The sequence below is a fragment of the Penicillium atrosanguineum genome (assembly GCF_028827265.1).
Source record: "Penicillium atrosanguineum strain IBT 20685 chromosome Unknown utg000001l_segment0_segment0, whole genome shotgun sequence".
Classification (NCBI taxonomy): domain Eukaryota; kingdom Fungi; phylum Ascomycota; class Eurotiomycetes; order Eurotiales; family Aspergillaceae; genus Penicillium; species Penicillium atrosanguineum.
This window is the reverse complement of record NW_026623133.1, coordinates 1,842,232-1,862,216: the sequence shown is the minus strand read 5'-3', so window position 1 is coordinate 1,862,216 and position 19,985 is coordinate 1,842,232. Positions and strand designations below refer to the sequence as shown.

At 53.7% G+C, this 19,985-nt stretch overlaps 7 protein-coding genes across 7 annotated transcripts; 3 read left to right on the top strand and 4 right to left on the bottom strand.

Annotated features, from left to right (window-relative positions):
- Positions 1-295: 295 nt before the first annotated feature.
- Positions 296-1,975, bottom strand: N7443_000720 (GMC family oxidoreductase; the record flags this gene model as incomplete). Its single annotated transcript, XM_056880776.1, has 2 exons — positions 296-1,677; positions 1,729-1,975. 2 exons carry the CDS (start codon positions 1,973-1,975, stop codon positions 296-298), a joined length of 1,629 nt encoding a protein of 542 aa, XP_056746014.1.
- Positions 1,976-2,682: 707 nt separating this feature from the next.
- N7443_000719 (betaine-aldehyde dehydrogenase) lies at positions 2,683-4,241 on the top strand (the record flags this gene model as incomplete). Its single annotated transcript, XM_056880775.1, has 2 exons — positions 2,683-3,164; positions 3,227-4,241. The coding sequence occupies 2 exons, from the start codon at positions 2,683-2,685 to the stop codon at positions 4,239-4,241; spliced, it is 1,497 nt and encodes a 498-aa protein (XP_056746013.1).
- Positions 4,242-4,631: 390 nt separating this feature from the next.
- Positions 4,632-6,181, bottom strand: N7443_000718 (uncharacterized protein; the record flags this gene model as incomplete). Its single annotated transcript, XM_056880774.1, has 4 exons — positions 4,632-5,501; positions 5,579-5,727; positions 5,793-5,854; positions 6,159-6,181. The coding sequence occupies 4 exons, from the start codon at positions 6,179-6,181 to the stop codon at positions 4,632-4,634; spliced, it is 1,104 nt and encodes a 367-aa protein (XP_056746012.1).
- A 908-nt stretch (positions 6,182-7,089) lies between these two features.
- On the top strand, positions 7,090-10,200 carry N7443_000717 (putative beta-N-acetylglucosaminidase; the record flags this gene model as incomplete). The annotated part of the gene is made up of 4 exons (XM_056880773.1): positions 7,090-7,139; positions 7,335-7,453; positions 7,519-10,031; positions 10,087-10,200. 4 exons carry the CDS (start codon positions 7,090-7,092, stop codon positions 10,198-10,200), a joined length of 2,796 nt encoding a protein of 931 aa, XP_056746011.1.
- Positions 10,201-11,607: 1,407 nt separating this feature from the next.
- On the bottom strand, positions 11,608-12,006 carry N7443_000716 (Acetyl-CoA acetyltransferase IB; the record flags this gene model as incomplete). Its single annotated transcript, XM_056880772.1, has 1 exon — positions 11,608-12,006. The coding sequence occupies one exon, from the start codon at positions 12,004-12,006 to the stop codon at positions 11,608-11,610; it is 399 nt and encodes a 132-aa protein (XP_056746010.1).
- A 602-nt stretch (positions 12,007-12,608) lies between these two features.
- On the top strand, positions 12,609-14,483 carry N7443_000715 (NDT80/PhoG-like DNA-binding family protein; the record flags this gene model as incomplete). The annotated part of the gene is made up of 2 exons (XM_056880771.1): positions 12,609-12,754; positions 12,857-14,483. 2 exons carry the CDS (start codon positions 12,609-12,611, stop codon positions 14,481-14,483), a joined length of 1,773 nt encoding a protein of 590 aa, XP_056746009.1.
- Positions 14,484-15,228: 745 nt separating this feature from the next.
- On the bottom strand, positions 15,229-19,708 carry N7443_000714 (cleavage/polyadenylation factor CFT1; the record flags this gene model as incomplete). The annotated part of the gene is made up of 6 exons (XM_056880770.1): positions 15,229-15,710; positions 15,768-15,915; positions 15,968-17,062; positions 17,115-17,282; positions 17,341-17,651; positions 17,710-19,708. 6 exons carry the CDS (start codon positions 19,706-19,708, stop codon positions 15,229-15,231), a joined length of 4,203 nt encoding a protein of 1,400 aa, XP_056746008.1.
- Between the last annotated feature and the right edge of the window lie 277 nt (positions 19,709-19,985).

The following is a 19,985-nucleotide window of genomic DNA, read 5'->3' as shown; positions in this document are numbered from 1 at the left end:
AGTTGGTCAACCCAAATTGGGATCCAACTCCTATTTCCCACAAAGATATCAATGCGCGTGTGGTATATATCCATGAAATCTTCAAACACCGGGTCCGACTGGCGGAACCCAAATCAAGTTGCGGAGGTAGAGTCCACATGTCCAACACGATGGTACTCAACTTCCAACTTCGATCTTTCGACGGGGCCCAGCGCCGCTCGCTTATATGCTAAACTCAAAATACAAAATTCGAACTGGACTTTTTCAGACATGCCATCGTCAGGTTCGCAACAAACACGCTACCCCGGAAGCCTTTTTACAGGCGGGGTTGTGAGCGAGACCAGCCGGCCTCTTCGGCGATCATCTCGGCGGCACGCTCACCAACGGACAGGACTGTGACCATGGGGTTGATGCTGGGGATGTCAGGGAACACACCAGCGTCGGCGATACGAACACCCTTAAGGCCACGGACCTTCAACTCGTGGTCCACAACAGCCAGAGGGTCACGAATAATGTCACCCATCTTGGTGGTACCGGCCGGGTGGTACACGGTGTGAGCCACGCGGCGGCCGTACTCGGACAGTTCCTCATCGGTCTGGATCTTGGGACCGGGGGCGACCTCGCGCTTGATCCAGTTCTTGAAGGGGACCTGCTGAGCGATCTCACGTGCAGCCTTGAGACCGCTCACAATGGTGGCGGCGTCGTAGCCCTCGGGATCGGTAAAGTAGCGGAAGTCCAGAGCGGGCTTCACGGAGGGGTCAGAGGAGGTGAGGTACAGACGACCGCGGGAGCGGGGACGAGGGATGTTGGGAGTCATGCAGAAGGCGTTGATGGGCTCGTCGTATCCCAGACGACCGGTGTTGAGGGTGAAGGGAATCTGGTAGCAGTGCATCATAAGGTCGGCGGCACGGCCGTCGAAGCCAGCTGCGTTGGGAAGCTCGCGGCGCAGGAAAATACCGGCATCAGAGTCCATGGTGGTCTGGTTCGGGGGAACGGGCTGGTTGAGCTCCCACATGATGATCGACTCGGGGTGGTCGAGCAGGTTCTCACCGACACCGGGGATGTCCTTGATAACCGGGATTTTCAGAGCAGACAGCTGCTCGCGGGGACCCAGACCAGATAGCAGCATCAAACGGGGAGTGTCGACGGCACCGGCGCAAAGAATGGTCTCCTTCTTAGCACGCAAGGTGTGGGTCACACCGGACTGCAGGGTCACGTTGACACCGGTGACGGTGTCCCCCTCGATGTTGAGCTTGGAGACCCAAGCGTTGGTGAGGATGGTCAGGTTAGGACGCTTCTCGTCACCGCGCAGGATGGGGTGGATGTAAGCCACACTGGCACTGCTTCGGCGGCCGTCATCCGGGTTGTAGGAGACGTTAAAGAAGCCGACACCCTCAGTCAGCTCACCGTTCTTGCGGATATCGTCGTTGAAGTTCTCAATGACGGGGATGTTCATAGCACTGGAGCAGGCCTGGACCCAATCTTTGCACAGCTGGTTGCGGTGACGATCATGCACGGGCTGGATAGTGTTACGCAGGCCATCGATTATGCGGGTAAAGGTCTCAAAGTCCCAGCCCTTGCAGCCCTTGGCAACCCAGTTCTTGCAGTCATACTCGAAAGGGCGGAACGAGATCAGCGTGTTGTGGCTGGAGCAACCACCCAGCACCTTAGCGCGTGAGTGACGGATGTGACTGTTGCCTAGAAGCCGTCAGTTGGGGGATTCCTCAATAATCGTTCCGGAAGAAGTACCGTTGGGCTGCTCGACAGTGCCGTAGTCGTAGTCGAGCTCGCCACCGAGGAGGTTCAGCCACTCCTTCAGATTGAGCACACGGTCATCCATGTAGTCACTGGGGCCACCCTCAATGACCAGAGTACGCTTATTGGGGAGGTACTGAGCCAGGCGTGCCGCAATGACACAGCCGGCAGTACCGCCACCGACTACGATGTAGTCGTAGCTGTTGATGTCGACAGCAGGAATTTCGTTGGTAGTAGCCATATTGATTAGGCAGGAAAGATAATGGAAGAGAAAGAACGAGGAGGAAAGAACGTCACTTTAAAGCGTAGGGCGGGTGGTCTGATAGCTAAAGATCCGATCTCAATCGACCAGCCCAATTCGGCTCGCGTGGTTTTTTTTTTTTTTTTTCTTTGCATTGGAAACTGGATCAATTGGACGATGTGAGTGGTGGCGATCTCATCTTGGTGGGGCTCGTCTTAGATAAGAAATTGGATCCACTTGAGGCACAACGCGGATGGGTTTTACATTAGTGCGGGATCTACACCGTTCCAATGGGGAAGGAGTTTGGAGATGAGGGGAGGGAGAGTAAGAGACGAGTACCCCCAGAAAGCACTCTCGGCATGACACCAGTGTAGGGGATAAAGTCTACGAGGGTCGTATACATACTATACGTCATTGCTCCCCGCGACGGAATGCCTTATTTAGTGCGACAACCCACTGGGCTCGGAGGCGCTGGGTAGTTAGACCAAAAAACGGAGTAAAACGCCCAGTGAATTTCGACCTCGGCGAATCTTCGTGCCACCTTCAAGCCTCCCCGCAGCCACGCAAGAACCGGCGTTGCAAAAGTTTTACGTACAAGTGGAGTCGCCCGGCAACCTTTTTTAGCTTCCCGAGGCGGTGTGAAGAGGCAACAAGAAAGATTGTCTTCCTCTATCGACATATTCTATTCACGTTCCATACTTGCAGTAATGGCTCTCTCTTTTCCACCTCGTGAGCTCTACTATGACGGCCAGGCCCGCGCCGCCTCGTCTGGAAAGACCTTCCAGACCATGAATCCCGCCACCGCGACTCCGTTGGCCGATATTCAGGTGGCCTCCAACGCCGATATCGATGCCGCGGTTGCTTCCGGCGAGCGCGCATTTCCTGCCTGGTCTCAGACTCCTCACATTGTGCGTGCTCGCATTCTCCAAAAGGCCGCTCTTCTCCTGCGTGAGCGTAATGACGAGATTGCCCGTGTCGAAACTTTGGATTCCGGCAAGGCTTTCACTGAGACCAGCACCGTCGATGTCGTGACCGGCGCCGATGTGTTGGAATACTATGCCAACTTCATTGGTGGCGGTGGTCTGAACGGCGAGACTACTCAGTTGCGCGAGGATGCTTGGGTGTACACCAAGAAGGCTGCTCTGGGTGTCTGCGCCGGTATTGGTGCTTGGAACTACCCCATCCAGATGTGAGTGTTTTCCTCACTTTTGTCGCCTTCACGACCGATATACTAACAAACACTCTGCTTAGTGCTCTCTGGAAATCCGCTGCCTGCCTTGCTGCGGGTAATACGATGGTCTACAAAGCGAGTGAATTTACCCCTCTCCACGCCCAAACTCTCGCCGAGATCTACACCGAGGCCGGTCTCCCCGCAGGTGTCTTCAACGTGGTCAATGGCACTGGCGACGTTGGTGCATACCTGACCAACCATCCCTCCATCGCCAAGGTCTCCTTCACCGGTCAGGTGTCGACCGGTAAGAAGGTGGCAGGCTCCGCGGCCGGCAACATGAAGTACGTGACTATGGAGCTGGGTGGCAAGAGCCCCCTCATCGTCTGCCCCGACGCGGACCTGGAGAACGCGGTCGACGGCGCCATGATGGCCAACTTCTACAGCACCGGTCAGGTTTGCACGAACGGTACTCGTGTCTTTGTTCCGCGTGGCATGAAGGCTGCCTTTGAGAAGCGCCTACTGGAGAAGATCCCCTACGTGCGGGCTGGTCCGCTCTTCGATGAGCAGACTAACTTTGGTCCCCTGAGCTCCAAATCTCACCAAGAGAGGGTCATCTCTTACATCCGTCACGGTATCGAGACGGACCGAGCAACCCTACTCTGCGGTGGCCTCGATAAGCCTACCGTGCCCCAGGACCTGCAGGCCGGCTACTGGGTTAAGCCTACCATCTTCACTGACTGCACTGACTCCATGCGCATCGTGCAGGAGGAGATCTTTGGTCCCGTCATGTCCATTTTGTACTACGATACAGTCGAGGAGGCCGTCCTGCGCGCCAATACCACCGACCTCGGCCTCGCTGCCGGTGTCTTCACCAAGAACCTGAACCAGGCTCACCGTGTGATTGATCAACTCCAGGCCGGTATCACATGGATCAACACCTGGGGTGAGAGCCCCGCGGAGATGGCCGTCGGTGGCTGGAAGAACAGTGGTCTGGGTGTTGAGAACGGCCGCCGTGGAATCGAGGCCTGGGTGCAGAACAAGAGCACTGTGGTCGAGATGAGCGGCGCCGTGGCCACTGTCTTCGCCAAGCTGTAAGCATTTTCTTTGTATACGATATGATGCATGCATGACCCCAACCGGTCGGATATAGAGTACATTCAAAACAGATCGGTCAATATCAAAGCACTTAATAGTATTTCCACATGACGCCTAGTTATAATTTGTATGCCTTGATTTTGGCGCCTAGATGACATATTGAATGCAAATTGGAGAGGATACTGAGTGCCTTGGCTTTGTCTATCAGTCCTCCCACGAAATAGTAAAGCAAAAACTCCTCGACGATCCCTGTGAGCATAGAAGGCCATGCAGCAAATAATTTGAAACGAGTAAGAAAAAAAAGACCCCAATTCCCATTCTCCCAGGCAATTAGCGAAAGAAAATTGCACGATTCAAAAACGCCAATTGACTGCGGCGGATGCCGCTGGTCTATGAGAGAGTGGTCATTCTAGCGCCCATGCGATCAAAGATCAGGTCGTTCTTCAGAGCACCGTCAAGACCGACGGCCGAGTCGACCATGCGCGAAGACATGCTGTCCGGAGTGAGTTCATCGTCTTCCTGGGCACGGTAAAGCTCAGTATTGATGCGCAAGTCCTTGGGGACCTTCTCGGGGGTTCTGTCGGGGGTGGGCTGCTGCTTGGAAGCGGTCTTCTTAGCAGGCAACGGGTCGGGGACATAGGTGCGGGGACGGTAGACCATAGCAGGTCCCTGGGTGCGGGCATCGGTACCGGCCTGCTCAATTGACTCAAAGTAGCGAACAGTCTTGACCTTGAGCTCCAGGGTGGCATCGCGATCACAGACGACCAGCGGGTGCTGGTGCAGCTGCAGAGCTGAGAGGGTCCACATGTGGTTGACACCTTCCTCAAGACCCTTCTGCACGGCGAATGCCTTGTGCGCACCGGTTGCGACAATAACCACCTCGCGGGCATCCATGATGGTCTGAATTCCGACGGTCATAGCCATGCGCGGCACCTTGGTCACATCGTTGTCGAAAAAGCGGGAATTGGCCAGGATGGTGTCGTATGCGAGGGTCTTGACACGGGTACGGCTGCTGAGGGAGGAGCCGGGCTCGTTGAAGGCAATGTGACCGTCCGGGCCGACGCCACCCAGGAAAAGCTCGATACCGCCATAGCGGGCAATGCGTGCGTCGAAGGAGGCACATTCAGCAGTCAGGTCGGTGGCGTTACCATCGAGAATGTTGATGTTATGCGGCAGGATGTCCACGTGTGAGAAGAAATGCTTGTACATGAAGCTGTGGTAAGACTCGGGATGGTCTCGAGGCAGGCCGACGTATTCATCCTGTAGCATTTAGTCAGTCACTGTAAATTATGGTTTGTACCACGCATTAGCGCATTGGCGTATAGCGGGCCGCATACCATATTAAACGTCACCACATTCTTAAACGAGATCTCGCCGGCGCGGTGGCGCTGCACAAGGATCTTGTAAATGATTTCGGGACTACTGCCAGTGGGCAGGCCCAGCACGAACGGGTTGCTCTCAGTCGGATTGTAGGCCTTGATGCGACCTAGAATAAAGCCGTCAGTATAGATCACGAGTGGGGTTGCGCGCGTATCTCTCGAGGCCACTTACTGACGATGTACTCGGCGATGTACACAGAGGCCGACTGGGGGTCTTCTCTGATGATAACACGCCTATTCGTTCAGTTAGCCAGGTCGTACGCGAGATGAGCAGAGGACATTGCATACATGGTGGTTACGTCAGCGGGTAAAGACTCGAATAGTCAAAAGCTGATAAGACGTTTGTGAGAGAGTTGTGTGTGTGTGTGTTGGGGGGGAAGGAAGGCTGAAGGGAGATAAAAAGTAAAGACTAAGGTCAAGGTAAAAGATAGTGAAGTGCCCACGGGTTACGTCGAGTGTACGACAGTGACAAAGATCAACGGGCGTCGTAGTACGAGGAGAGGGCCAGGCTCCGCTGTTACTTGTTCGATTCTACCACCACATCTCGTCGCATGCGCCCATGGCCCACACTATGGGTGACGTTGCCGAATTCCCCCTCAATCCTGCCTGTTTGGGACAGCGCACGAGATAGCTATTGGAAACCTCATTCGTCTGTCACGAGGTACAAATCCGCATTGTGCATTGCCATGTGGTGGCCAACAATAGAGCCAAAAGAAAAATTCAATGACGCAGTGATTGATAGAGGACTAAAGATTATGATTGGTAGGTTACCTTCCAGAATGGGGCATTAAGTGTCAGCGACGAAGGTTCCATCGGGAGCAGAAGTTGCATCCGGTGAAGTCGGCAAAGAGTAGAAAAAACCTGGGGGAGAATCCACCTGGGTGCAACCTTGCAGCGTCGCAGTGGAATACCGTACAGTACCGTATTGTATTGGTACCACGTGATGTGAACTGTCAGTTTGGAAGTGTCAGTTTACCTAATGCTTTGGTCTCGAATTGGGTCGACCGGGGCTGTGTTCTAGGGTCTTGTGCATGGAATTGGTTTTGTAAAAAAATATTTCTCTTTTCCCAGGTCTAGTTTGACTAATTTGACTAAGACCGGTAATTCCCCGGACTATCCCAGGATCAACAGGCACGTAGATAATGACGCGCGCGGACAAGGGCCGCCTTCCGCCCTATCTGACCTTATCGCGCCCTCCCCGATTGCGGCTCTGGAGCTTCCCACCAGCAAACCCGCCTTAGCCCGTGTCCAAATCAAACCCATTCAAGTCTGACACGCCTGAGGCACAAGCGCGTGTTCCCATCACCCCCTCGCGTCACCTGACTGCGAACTCGGAGCTCACTCTTGTTCAGCTATTCCGGGGCCTCTCACCGAACGTCAAGGCTGATCCCGCTTGCAGCACCATCTCGTGCGGATCCCTACGCTGCATCCTATCTGTTGGGCCCTTCTGGCATTCCTCCCCCAGGGCCATGGCCCCGAAAGAGGACATGCTGCCCCCGGGCTGGGAGGATCTAGACAGGTATGTTGATCGCCTGTTCCGGAGCCATGCACCACACTCCCCCCCCTTCGGCTTCGGGCGTCCTCCCCCATCTTCACGCCCGCGTCGCTGTGGAACCCCAGTGGCCCTTCGGGAGATTTAGACTATTTCCTTTTCGGGAAACCACCTGACACCTGATGCTGGGTGAGAACAATGTGCTGACGTGCCATGCGGCAGGCAAATGGGCCAGCTCTTTATGATGGGCTTTGATGGTACCTCAGTCAGCCCACAGGTCCGCTCTCTCATCGAGAACTACCACCTGGGCTCCATTCTCCTGTCGGCTAAGAATCTCAAATGTAATCCTATTCTCCTTTCTTCCTCCCTGGGGCCCTGCCATCAGAGTACTGATTCAAACCAATAGCTGCCGAGGATGCTACCCGACTGGTGCTCGAGCTGCAGACCATTGCCCATAATGCCGGACATCCTGTACCGCTGCTTATCGCATTGGACCAAGAGAATGGCGGTGTCAACAGTTTATATGATGAGATATACGTACGCCAATTTCCTAGTGCCATGGGCATCGCAGCAACGGGCTCAAAGGCTCTTGCTCACGAAGTTGCCGTTGCTACCGGCCAAGAACTCAAGGCCGTCGGAGTCAATTGGATCCTGGGTCCTGTGCTTGACGTCTTGACCAATGGCCGAAATCAGCCCCTGGGCGTCCGTACCACCGGTGATGACCCCCAGGAAGTATCTCAGTACGGGGTGCAATATATGAAAGGGTATCAGGAAGCAGGACTCGCGACCTGTGGCAAACACTTTCCTTCCTATGGGAACCTGGAATTTCTCGGATCTCACACAGATGTGCCCATCATTACGGAATCTCTGGAGCAACTCAGTTTAACTGCGTTGGTGCCCTTTCGTAATGCCATCATGCAAGGTTTGGATGGCATGATGGTAGGTGGCGTATCCATGTCATCAGCCGGGATGAATGTTATGCATGCCTGCTTGAGTGATCAGGTGGTGGACGAGCTACTCCGAAAGGACCTCAAGTTCCAAGGTGTCGTCGTATCCGAATGCTTGGAGATGGAGGCATTAACCCACAACATCGGGGTGGGAGGCGGAACAGTCATGGCGAAGAACGCAGGGTGCGATGTTATCCTACTATGCCGATCATTCCCAGTGCAGCAGGAGGCAATCAACGGGCTGAAGCTGGGCGTGGAAAACGGCATCATCGGTCGACCTCGAATAGAGCAGTCATTACGACGCGTCCTGAACTTGAAGTCACGATGCACTTCATGGGAGCAGGCACTAAACCCGCCCGGCCTGCTCTCGCTCACGCAAATGCAGCCATCTCACACCAACCTCTCCACGCGCGCATATAACAACTCCATCACTGTGATGCGAGACAAGAACAATCTCCTTCCTCTTTCTAACACCATTGACGCCGGCGAGGAGCTTTTACTCTTGACTCCCTTGGTCAAGCCACTCGCCGCTTCAGGAGTAACACTCGCAGCTAATGAAAGCACACATGGCCCCATTGACCCCTCAACGTTGGACCGGACCAACTCGGTGATGACAGGAGAGAGTGTTTTCAAAGAACTGGGGAGATCCCTTTCACGACAAAGGAGCGGCCGTGTATCGCACACCTCGTACACCTCCAATGGTGTGCGTCCTATTCATGAAGATCTCATCAAACGAGCTAGCGCAGTCATTGTGGTCACAGCAGATGCCAATCGCAACCTGTATCAACAGGCCTTCTCGAAACACGTGTCGTTGATCTGCCAGTCGCAGTATACGCCGTCCGGCGAGCGATGCGAGAAACCTTTGATCGTGGTGGCAGTGAGCTCGCCATATGATTTTGCCATGGATGCCTCTATAGGCACTTATGTGTGCACCTATGACTTTACTGAGACGGCGCTACAGGCGCTAGTCAAGATATTATACGGCGAGCTGACACCCACGGGAGTATTGCCCGGGTCCATTAGTCGCAGTCAAAAAATTCATCAATCGCGCCAGCACTGGCTTGTGGAGAATTGGAACGAGGAACGTGACGCTGCTGCGTTGGATGCCCTTCTAGACGCGAGTCGGGAAGATTGTGCGCAGGGTCAACGATCGGAGCTTCTCGGTGCGACATCCAACAGCTTCCTGCTGCGCAAGGAGGATGTTGACGAGGCGCACTTTGTGGTCCGTAATAGCAGCACGCAAGCGCTCTATGGGTTCTGTGCAACCTACTTCTTTCGGTCGACTGGCACCGGCGTCATCGGGTGTTTGATCGTCGACCCGGCCCGGCGGAAGCTTTCCATTGGGCATTCCCTTCACAGCCGCGCCATCCGCACTCTTCTCCAGCGCAAGGGCATGAAGCGGTTCCAGCTCGGATCTCGACTGCCTGGCATCTATCTAGGCATCCCGACCGTCAGCCCCGTTGAACGTAAACGACTGCGCCAATGGTTTGCGGACCTAGGCTGGAACACGGCTCTCTCACGTCCCGTCTGCAGTGTAGTACTGCGCAACTTGGGGACGTGGACGCCCCCAGACGGACTGACAGCAACCCTGCAGAATGCCGAAGTCATCTACGATCTGGTTTACGGGTGGGACTTTGCGCGTGCGATCCTCGACCACATCAGAACCAATGCCCGGCAGGGAGTCACGGACATCTACCGCATTGCCCTGGGTGGAGCCCCCAATTGTGGGATCATCCGTGCCAAGCGCTCTTCGGACGATATGATACTCGGAAGTATAGTGATATACAACGAGCGGTCGGCATTGGCCGAGCACATGCCTGCTCTACGCGCCACCCAGCCACCGGTCGGGGGCATTTCGTCACCCGTTATCTCGCCGTATGCGGAAGACTATTCCACCATTATGCAAGGGCTGATACTGCTGGCGATCAAACAAATTCGCAAGTTGAATGCCAATGCTGTCGTGATGGACTGTGTAAGTGAATGGACGATCTTCAACACCCATAGGAGCTAGGCTAACGGAAACCTAGGTGGATGGCGATGGCAACTTCGACTGTCTCTCTTCGATGGGCTTCAGCATGCTACACAGCTTCGAGGAGGTCAACTGCGATGCGGCCACCTGGACGATGATGCACGCATCGTAGACACTGCCCTTCTCTGGGATTTCCCGCCCCCCTGTTCTCCCCCCTTTCTCTTCCTCTTTTTCTTTCTCTTTGTTTATTGTTTTTCTATTTTCTGAGTTCCCGGTTATTGTTTCTGGTTCTCGCATCTATGATATCCATTTGGCATTTTGGTTCGGGACCGGGAAATGGGGATTCGCGATGCAGGTACCTGTGCCGGTCCAGGAGTTCTAGGATTGGAAGGGATTTCCAAGATTATTCTGGACTCCCATTGTGCATATTATCGCCACGGGGCAAATGAGACCCTTATGTGGTGGGTAGGACAGGCAGTCTGTACGTTGTCATTCAGACGAATCTGACATCATTTTTCATATTCCATCGTCTCTCTTTTCTTTTTTGGGTTATTTCTTTTCTTTTCTTTTTTTTTTTTTTTTTTTTTTTTTTTTCTGTTTAGGCTGGTTCGAGTGAGCCGGTCAAGCGACGTTGTCGATCACGGGAGATCCGCGATGGTATCTCTTTCCTTCGGGGGCGCCTTGGAAGCCAAAGTACGAAACAGAGAGAGGCCGAATGTAGCTGGGAGTCGGACCAGAAACGGTAAACCGTCGAGAGCGGAGTGGAGCCCGAGAGGCAGCCATAAAACGGCGGGCTGCTAATGGACCGGACGTCCGTAGGACCCTGCGTCTCTTCATCTACCCCAAGTGGGCTGGGACGGACTCCGCTTGGAAGAGGACAGGGAAAGCCAAGCTCCACATTGGGGAATCCAGTGCGAGAGAACTACTGGGGAGTTACATCGCTGGCCCTCTACGTCTGGTCTTAGTCTCTTTTATTTTAATCCTTCTTCTCTGGGGTCCCAGTCTCTAGAACGCGACATCTCAATATATATATATAGCTATCGCTATCGCCGGGGGATAGACCTACTGGAAGTCCAAGCACATTGGATTGGATTCATCCCGGGCGCTCGGGCGTCGGACCACAATTGCATCCGGGGAGGGGGAGCTCGCTTCGGGAAATTCACTCTTTCCCTGAAGTGGGAACGCCCACTTTACTAGAGTTTAACGAAAAGGAACAAAAAGCCTCGGTCGTACAGCAGATATTCACGGTTTCAAATAGGCCAGGGTTAATTTGGGATGGTCCACATTCTTGATCTCCGTTCTGGGACCTGACCCTGAAGACGTGATTCAAGCAAGCCCGATGCATCGACTTTGGTGATCACCGGTCTTCTGGGTGGAATCGAGAAGCTTCCAGAGAGGCAATACGGTAGTGAAGTAATAGTGAAGGTCGCGAGCAGAGAGTAGAGAGTAGAGAGTAGAGAGTAGAGAGTAGAGAGTAGAGCACCACACACCACGATGTGGCGGGTCTTTCCGCCTCGCCATCCTATCCTTTGGACTTTACCCTTCAGACTTTGGGTCTGGGCGAATCAAATCTAGACAATCAAGCTTGCCAGGGCCGTGCATGCAGCGGAGCCCGGGGATATTCAAATCGGGTAAATGCACGGGAGATTGGGGGATCTACGGCAGTCCTGGTTTCACAGCTCGTGATGCCCTCGGAGTATGACTTGATCACGGAGATGTCCGGGGGTCTTGTAGACGGTAGACGGTAGACGGTAGACGGTAGACGGTAGACGGTAGACTGCACCGTGAACTGCGTAAACTGCACCGGAGACTGGACTGGCGACAGACTGGATGCGTCCAGCACCACGGGCTCCGCTGTGGGTTTTGCCCGTTCGCGGACCAGTGCACGATCGCGTCCGCCTCTTGTCCACCATTCGACATTTGCACTCCATTTGCACTCCATTCCCACTGGCCCACTGGCCCACTGGTCCTGGTCCATCGGGCGCCATTGGCCCCAGGCCCTAGTCTAGCCCCCATCTCAAGACCTCCCCTCACCTGCATGTCAGACGGTCCCATGTCGATCGGCCGTGGCAAGAGGTCTTTGCCTTTGGAGGTCGATTCGATTCGATATGATTATCTTGTATCACTCTATTCCATCTTATCCTTATGCTTAAAAAAAAAAAAAATACTAAAAGCCTGTTATCGGCGCGCTTCTTGCCTAACGCCACCCCTCAACGCTTTGGCTTTGGCTTTGGCTTTGGCTTTTGAATCCGGACAGGACGCCTCGATACGGCAGGTGGGTTCATAGTTCTTCAGTGATCTTCAGGGCCCTGGAACTGAGTCTGCCGAGAGCCGACGATCGCGTCTGGTCTGACCGAGAGGATAGCCCGGAAAGCCTGGACAGCCCAAGGACAAGGAAAACTAAACTAAAATAAAATAGCAGGTCAAGTAGAACCGTCTTCGTTCTCCGCAAAAACCGCGGCTCCACTTTTCCCCGAATCCGTCGGCGCATCCGCAACGCATTCCATGTTCCCCCCCTCAACCTCTCCTTCCCTTATCCCCCTGACCTCTTCCTCTTGACTTCTACCACTGCCCCTCGCCATGGAGGGCTTCGATACCATGGCTATGCCGCCATATCTGGCCAGTCCGCTGTCTCTTGGAAATCTCCAGGGCGACTATCTCAATGCCATGCCCGGCCTCGATATGGCCGATCACCGTTCCAACTTTGATTCAGACACCTTTGTCAGGTACGTAACATGAACCGCCGCTCCTGCAACACCCTGCAACGCCTGCGTAGGCGGGGACGGGATCATGGAGTCGTTCGATCGTGCGCTAACCTCGGTTCTCAGCGAGGACCTCACCTTTCCTCAAAGTAGTCTGCCGCACTCGTTAAAACGATTTCCCTCGGGCTACGATGACCCTTTCTCCGAAATGGTCGCCCCATTCGACCCGGTGCCTCCGGAGCAGCCCCAGGATTCGTCGATCGATCACAACAATAAACTGTTGAGTTTCTCGCTACCCGCTTATCACTTCACCCTTCTGGACTATTCCATGCGACGCACCTCCCTGTCCGTGTCCGCTCAACTACATGGCATGTTCTTCTTGGCCGAGTCACCATATACGACATCTCCTTCCGAAAATGCTCCCCCTCAGCAGGGTGCTGAGTTGACCTGCTATCGTCGCAACCTGTTCCAGATCACCGGCTCCGTCACTTTGCCCCGAGGCATGCGGTATATCATGACCGATCAGGGTGATCGAATCCCTATTCTGGCTCAGGAACTCACCGTCTCGGCCACCGAGTCAGTCGAGGGCAATCCCGTGAAGATCATCTCTGTGCCGTGGAAGACGCCCTCTGCTGCAGCGGCCAACTCCGGTACGGCCCTTGAGGAAAGCGGCTCTGGTAGCGCGGCCAAGATCGAGAAGGAACCGCCGCCTATTCCCCTTGATATCATGGCCGGTCAAGACCTGGACACCGACTACGCAACTTTCCCTATCGCGTGGAAACGTCTGCAGTTTCGGGTAGCAACCGCTAACAACGGACGCCGCAAGGAGCTACAGCAGCATTTCGTCGTCAGGCTCAAGGTCGTGGCAACCCTGTCCACCGGCGCGAAAATCGCCATCTCAGAGGTGCAGTCGGGGCCTGTCATCGTTCGTGGCCGCAGCCCACGTAACTTCCAGTCTCGCAAGGATCTCCCGCTCAGTGGTAGCGCGGCCGCATCACGAAAGAATCAGGCCAACTCGGCGGCTGCGCTCAACCGCACGCCGACCAACGAGTCCGTACCCCGGCGTGCCAGCGTGACCCCAGCCAAGAACAAGGTGCCGTCCGGTACAGTACAGAGCAGCTCGCCCGAGACGACGTCGGTGCCTCCCCCAACACTAATGCAACAACCGCATGCGACACCCGACTGGACCCCGATCCCTCAATCCACGTCCAACGTCATGTCCCACGGTCACCAGTCCCTCTTCCCTCATTCTAGTCCCGAACAACTCTCCCAGGCCGACCAGCACCGCCGCGTCAGTAGTACAGCCTCGGCCGCCGCGCCGATTAATTTGTCTCTGCTGGACGAGGAAGATACTGGGGACGCAGGCCTGCACCTTGACCAAAAGATCATGCCATCCTACACCAGTGAAATGCCTCAGCAAAGGTCCATCAGCATGGACCAAACAGCGCCACCGACCAAGATGCGCAAATTATCCCACGCTATCTCCCAAACCCCTTCTCGAAGCGCCACTTCATCACTGCCGCTGCTGGAAACAGCCCATTTGCCTCAGCAATTCGTGTCCTCGCTGCCCTTCCCGAACGAGAGTACTGATTTCCTCTACGAGTACTTTCCTCTCGGCCTAGACGACTGGCAGGCCCCTGTCGACGCCGTCTACAGGCCTCATGTGGTACACCATACCAACATGCCCGAGATGAAGTTTGTTGCCTCTAGGGGCCGCAGCAAGCGGTATTTCGCTGCTGAGGATGTCTTCTAAATCTCATCAGCTCACTGGCGATTGGTCGGCGTTTTGTCTTTTTTATTTATTTTTTATTGTTTTCTTGGGGTTTGGGACTGGGTTTGGGATTGGGTTTGGGGTTTGGGTCGCATCTGCATTTGCACATCTGGGGGTAATTCGGTTCAAGCTCCCGTCACCTTTTAGAAATATGTTTATTTTACGCTGCTTATATGGGGTCGTTGGGTCTGGTCCGGTCAGGGGATGGTCTCCCCCCCCCCTCTCTTGTTTTGGCACCTGGTGCAAAATCGGCGATTATGGCGCGCTGCGGAGTTTTACGCGTTTTGTTTCTAGGAGGTTTGGTCCTAATTTGAGGGGGCTCGCCCTCGGTCAGGGGGGTAGCTGGGACACTACGAAGGGACTGGATTTTTGGGAGTTTCTGCGGGTCTTCTCTTGGTTCTTGGTTATATCCCATCGTGTTATGATGTTACGCTGCTGTCTATCGCGCTCGATCCTAAGCCGATGGCCGCTTTATATCTCTGGCAGCCCAGGATCTATAGTCTGAAAACGAATTTACATCTGTAATAAATATCCACTGCCCCTTCACCGTTCGCAAGTCACCCCTTAAAACGACGAGAGCTGTATCCTCCACGATGCCGTTGCTCGGATTGATATATCACGGAAGTACTAGGTGGGTCCACTAGTAGGGAACGTTACAACCGAGCAGGTTGTGTGATATTCCAGAACGAATCAAACACTTAGCTAGCATAGCTGCACACGTGTGGATCTATACATAGCCCAGTCCGTCCCCACCAACGGTCTCCAGATCCGCCCTGATCTCCCACCCCTTGGCGCCGACCCGACCCGCGATCTCCGCCTGGCGTTGCTTCCCCAGGCTCAGCCACTGACGGAGCAAGTTTCCGTCGATCATGCCTCGGCCACCGGCCCCGTCGCTTTCAACGGCCCGGAAGGCACGAGGATTCAATCCGCAAGGATGTTCGATCGTGTTGGTTAACTGAGATTGTAGAGCTGACAGTCGACGGTAAGAATCTTCTGTGACGGACGTGACCAATGCTAGAGATCCATTCTGCGAGGTGATCAGGACGTGGTGACTGGGAAGGTCTTCGTCCACGTCCATCTCATCGTCGTTAGATTCCACAAGCTCGGACGTAACAGGAGTACGGGGCAGCAGAGTCACTGTTGAGGCAAAGTTGCCGGTGTAGAATTTGCTCCGGTTTAGCAGTCGGTCACCATTGGAAGATTTGGGATCTGGGGATGGTCAGTAGGGTTTCATCATTTCCCAAGGGCTTGTCATTCATCACGCACCTTCTGGGTCATACTGCAGAACATGGAGGTTGCAATCCGAGTCCGCAACCAGCATATAGAGCTTGTTCCCGTCCGGAAGGAAGTCCGCAGCCGCCACTTCCAGGTAGTCCGGGTCTTTGCCGAATAGTGTCATCTTGTACGGTTCTTCCTGCACTGGAGGTTAGTTCAGTCTAAAGAAACGAAGCCGAGTAGTGTCCTACCGAATAGCCTGCGAACCAGATGCCTTTGACTGCATCGCCAAGGATGCACAGCCCTGTGCCTTTAAGCTCCTTGGCGACGTTTACATAGCAAAGCATATCCATAAAGGCCACAGGAAGAAGGCTACCATCTTCCTTGAGGCCTCGAACCATACACTTTTGTCCCTGGGCCACAATTATGAAGCCCTGGCTGCCAATGCCCGACAGCGCCGTTACGGCACCCTTCACGGTCTCCTTGCCAACCAGCTTCAATCTCCGTCCAGTTTCTGGCTGGCCTGGTTCAGGAACCACTTCGATCACCTCAAACACGTAGATGCACCCACGGGACGGAATGTCTTCGCCTTTAGCAATTGCCGTTCCCACAACGATCAGGTCCTTCCGCTCGTGCGTGTTCTCCGAAATCTCTAGGTTCACGTTCTTCACCGCCGTTATATGCTCTGCAGATTCCAGAGGATAAGTATCGATAACGGCCCAAGTCTTGGGGCTCACCACCTTGACGGAGCTCTGAGGGACCTCGGGCAAAAACGTTATTGACTCCATGCGCCACTCCGGGTGCAACTCGTCGTTTTCTGGTAACTTGAAGCCGACATTGGAGCTGGTGCCGAGGACATAAGTATTGGACGATGTCGAGTAGGTCAAAAAGTCGACTTGCTCTTCAATGGGGATCTTGCGTAGTGTCCATGGGTAGTCGAACTGGGTGTCTGGGGGCAATTGACAAGCCCGAACACAATTTTCGAAATCCACGTAGATAAAACCGTTCTCACAGCCGATAGACGGTGAGTGGAAGCTACTCATCCAACGCGTGAACTCCCCGCGAAGGCGCACCAGGTGTGGTGAGCTGGCAGCTGTCTTTAACAGAAACCCAGCGGAACTTCCAGGCATGAAAACAGTACAAAGCCCCGCAACGTCTCGCAGAACTCGCAATGGCCGTGTTCGCTGCTTTTCCTCCAGCAGCCTAGACGATGCCCCCGATGTGACATTAGACAAGCTATAGTTAGCCTCGCGGAAGAATCGCAGGTCTTGCAATAGTCTGTTCTCGGCCTCGACTGATATGACGACCGGCTTGTAGACAGCCAGGTCATCGTTGTCGGTTCGCACCTATTATATCAATTAGGACATGTGGTTAGGTATTTGACGGAGGGGATCGTACGATCAAATATGGCGAAGTAGCCCAACGATCACCGAGATCGGCAACAATAACTTCTTTCAGAGTTTCTCGAGAATTTGACCTGCGAGGTGGCTCTGCTGACAGGACAGGCTGTAAGCAGTCAACGCCGTCAATGACGGACAAAATTTTCATATCTGAGAGTCTGAATATCTGTGTTTTGTTTGTTAGTCATTGGAGTTGTATACTTGAGAGAGTGGGAAAGACTTACCGAGAGCTTATTGTCCATGCTTAGCAAAAAGAGCAAGAAATTTTCCTCGGCAGTGTTTGGCGATGAGGGGGAGTTACTGAATGCGTCGTGCTTGTCATGATAAAGACAGCTCGATCGCCATTTTGAGGATGAAATCTCATCTGGAAGTGAAACCTTATCGAGATCACCACTTTCATCTGCCTTGAGAACCAACAAGGAAGAATCATCCCGTAAAATAGCAAGGTAAGGATCCACGAAGCTTGCGGTCACTGCTAGCCGCTCTTCATCAGTGTCCTCATCCCAGATGGGATAAATCTGGGCTAGCCCGAGGTCTAATTGATCCAGATGTTAGCATTCAGCCAATAATAGACTGTTGAAACCAATTCTCACCAATATCATAGCTTCTGACTTCATTCCGTAAGACTTGAACAAGGCGAGTATTGTCAGCTAACGGCCCGATGTCGATCGTTTGGTCTTCATTTGGATTGAAGTCGGGTGCATTGAAAGACTTGAGGTCTTGCCCTTCAACTTTCAGGACCTCGGAAATTTCCTTTTCTGTTTCGGTGGGTCTCGAAACAATCACATAATGCTGGAAGAGATGTTCTTCTGACGGATCACCAGTATTGGCAAGACTGCCTTTCCCCTGGGTCACGGAGACCGACCACACTCCATCGGCATCTTCGATATTCATGGAGATTGATGTAACGGGGTCAATTTCCCTTTTAATGACAACCAGGCCACCAGCACGACCGGAACCTTGTGATGCCAAAAGCTCCAACTCGGCGGAAACGCCTTCAATAGCGGAGTTATCTGTGTGTTTGATTGCTGGACGGGCTTGTCCTAGCGTAATATCTCGTAGGGGGCCAGTACTGGTCAGTCGATCATTCAGACGGAAATGATAGAGCTCAGAGGTTGATATCTCGGAAACCGTGCGTGGGTCGGCCTGATTCGACTCGGGCACTGAGGAGTAAAGATCGTCTTCGTAAGTATCGTCATCTAATTGGTCTTCGTCCGATAAGTCTTCAGTGCTGTCATTCGCCTTTTTTGACTCGATACGTGCTTTCTTGGCAGATAGCGAGGAAGAAGACCATCCCAAAAGAACCGAATCTGCATCTTCGCTACCGAGAAAGATATTCCCGTCGCCGATGCAAGTGGAGCACGATGCGGCCGACTTCAAGAGATTCCCACCAACCTGCGGTGGTAGTGAATGAATTGTCATACCTGACACAGACCGCCCATCTAGCTTAAACTTGATCAATGCCATTTCCCCGGATGCAAGAGCAAGAAGAAGGTCGCCGCTACCACGACCTAGTCGTTCAACGACACATCCCTCGAGACGGAAGGCGAGGTCGGATTGATCACTCATTGAGAAAGATGAAATCTGCCTAGAAAACTCATTCACGCCCACCGCGTTGGTTTTACCGGCCTGGTCAACATGTACAATCTCGTTGGAACCGACAAGGAGGGCACCTCCCACGGGAGGTGGGAGTGCCACTATCTTGAATAAGTCGCTGGGAAGCCGGGTCACCGAAAGTAGAGTTGTGGATGCCCGTTGCTCCAGGTCTAGAGTAAAGACGGTGTAAAACATCACATCCTTCCTTTCGTGAAGCAGAGCATTGGAAGTTGCAATTTGAGAATACAAAATGCCGAAAGTCGGCTCCCTATATTCGTAAAGAAATGCAAGACTGACGGGGTGTAACAACGAAGGATCCAATGCTGTCAACGGCAGAACAAAGGAGGCAGCATAAGGGGTTTGCTGCCCTGAGCCGTCTTTGTGCTTCTCGACACCAGTCAACCCTTCTTGGTTCCTGACGGGGCGCTCTCCGTCCAGCTCAGAGTCATAGTCATCCATGACCAAGTCATCACCTGCCTGGTGAAAAGGAAGAATGGCAAGGTTGCGGGCACCGAAATTGAAGACGGCACATCGGCTGCTTGGATCAACGCTGAGGATACTGCCACAACGACTCAGATCAGGCACCCAGGGGCTACGAGTGAGGTCCTCTCTTTCGTAGTAATGGATAGAAACTGTAGAAATGCCATGGCGCTCAGGGTCCCACTCGACCAAGCTGAGTTTGGCATTACGAACAGCAAGTAATATGGCTTCTCCACCGCTCTTTGTGTATAACGGCTTCACGCGGCTGATATCAGTCACTGTCCCCGGGAGGTGATACTCCCTCTCCAGGACCAGTTTCGTCTCTGGTTGGTAAGAGGCTGATGGGTGGGTCTCTGTGCTTTCTCCTGTCCGCCGAGAAGTCGGGTTGAGAAGTGAAAACACCTGCAGTAGCGATGATCGAACCACAATCAGATTGTTGGCAGTGGCGGAAACAAAAGGCAGTGCTAAGGCATGGGTGACCCCCGTTGGGGGAAGCAATTCCGTATAACACTGCATTTTGAAAAACCGCGCCTCGAGGTTTTCGGATTGCTCTAATTACCTAGTTATCGACGCGAGCAGAACCGCCGATGCGCATGGCAGCTCAGCGAGTTCAAAGAGTCAGAAATCAAATCCCGAAAAATGAAAGAGAGAGGAAGAAGTATAAGAGAAGCGCAAGACAGGGCGGATTTCCCGACACAAACTCCCCATCACGTGGTTGTTACCAAAACGGGCTTAGTTCATGACGACAGGCGCGTCGCAGTTTACTTCGACTTCTCACCTTGAAACTTTGAAA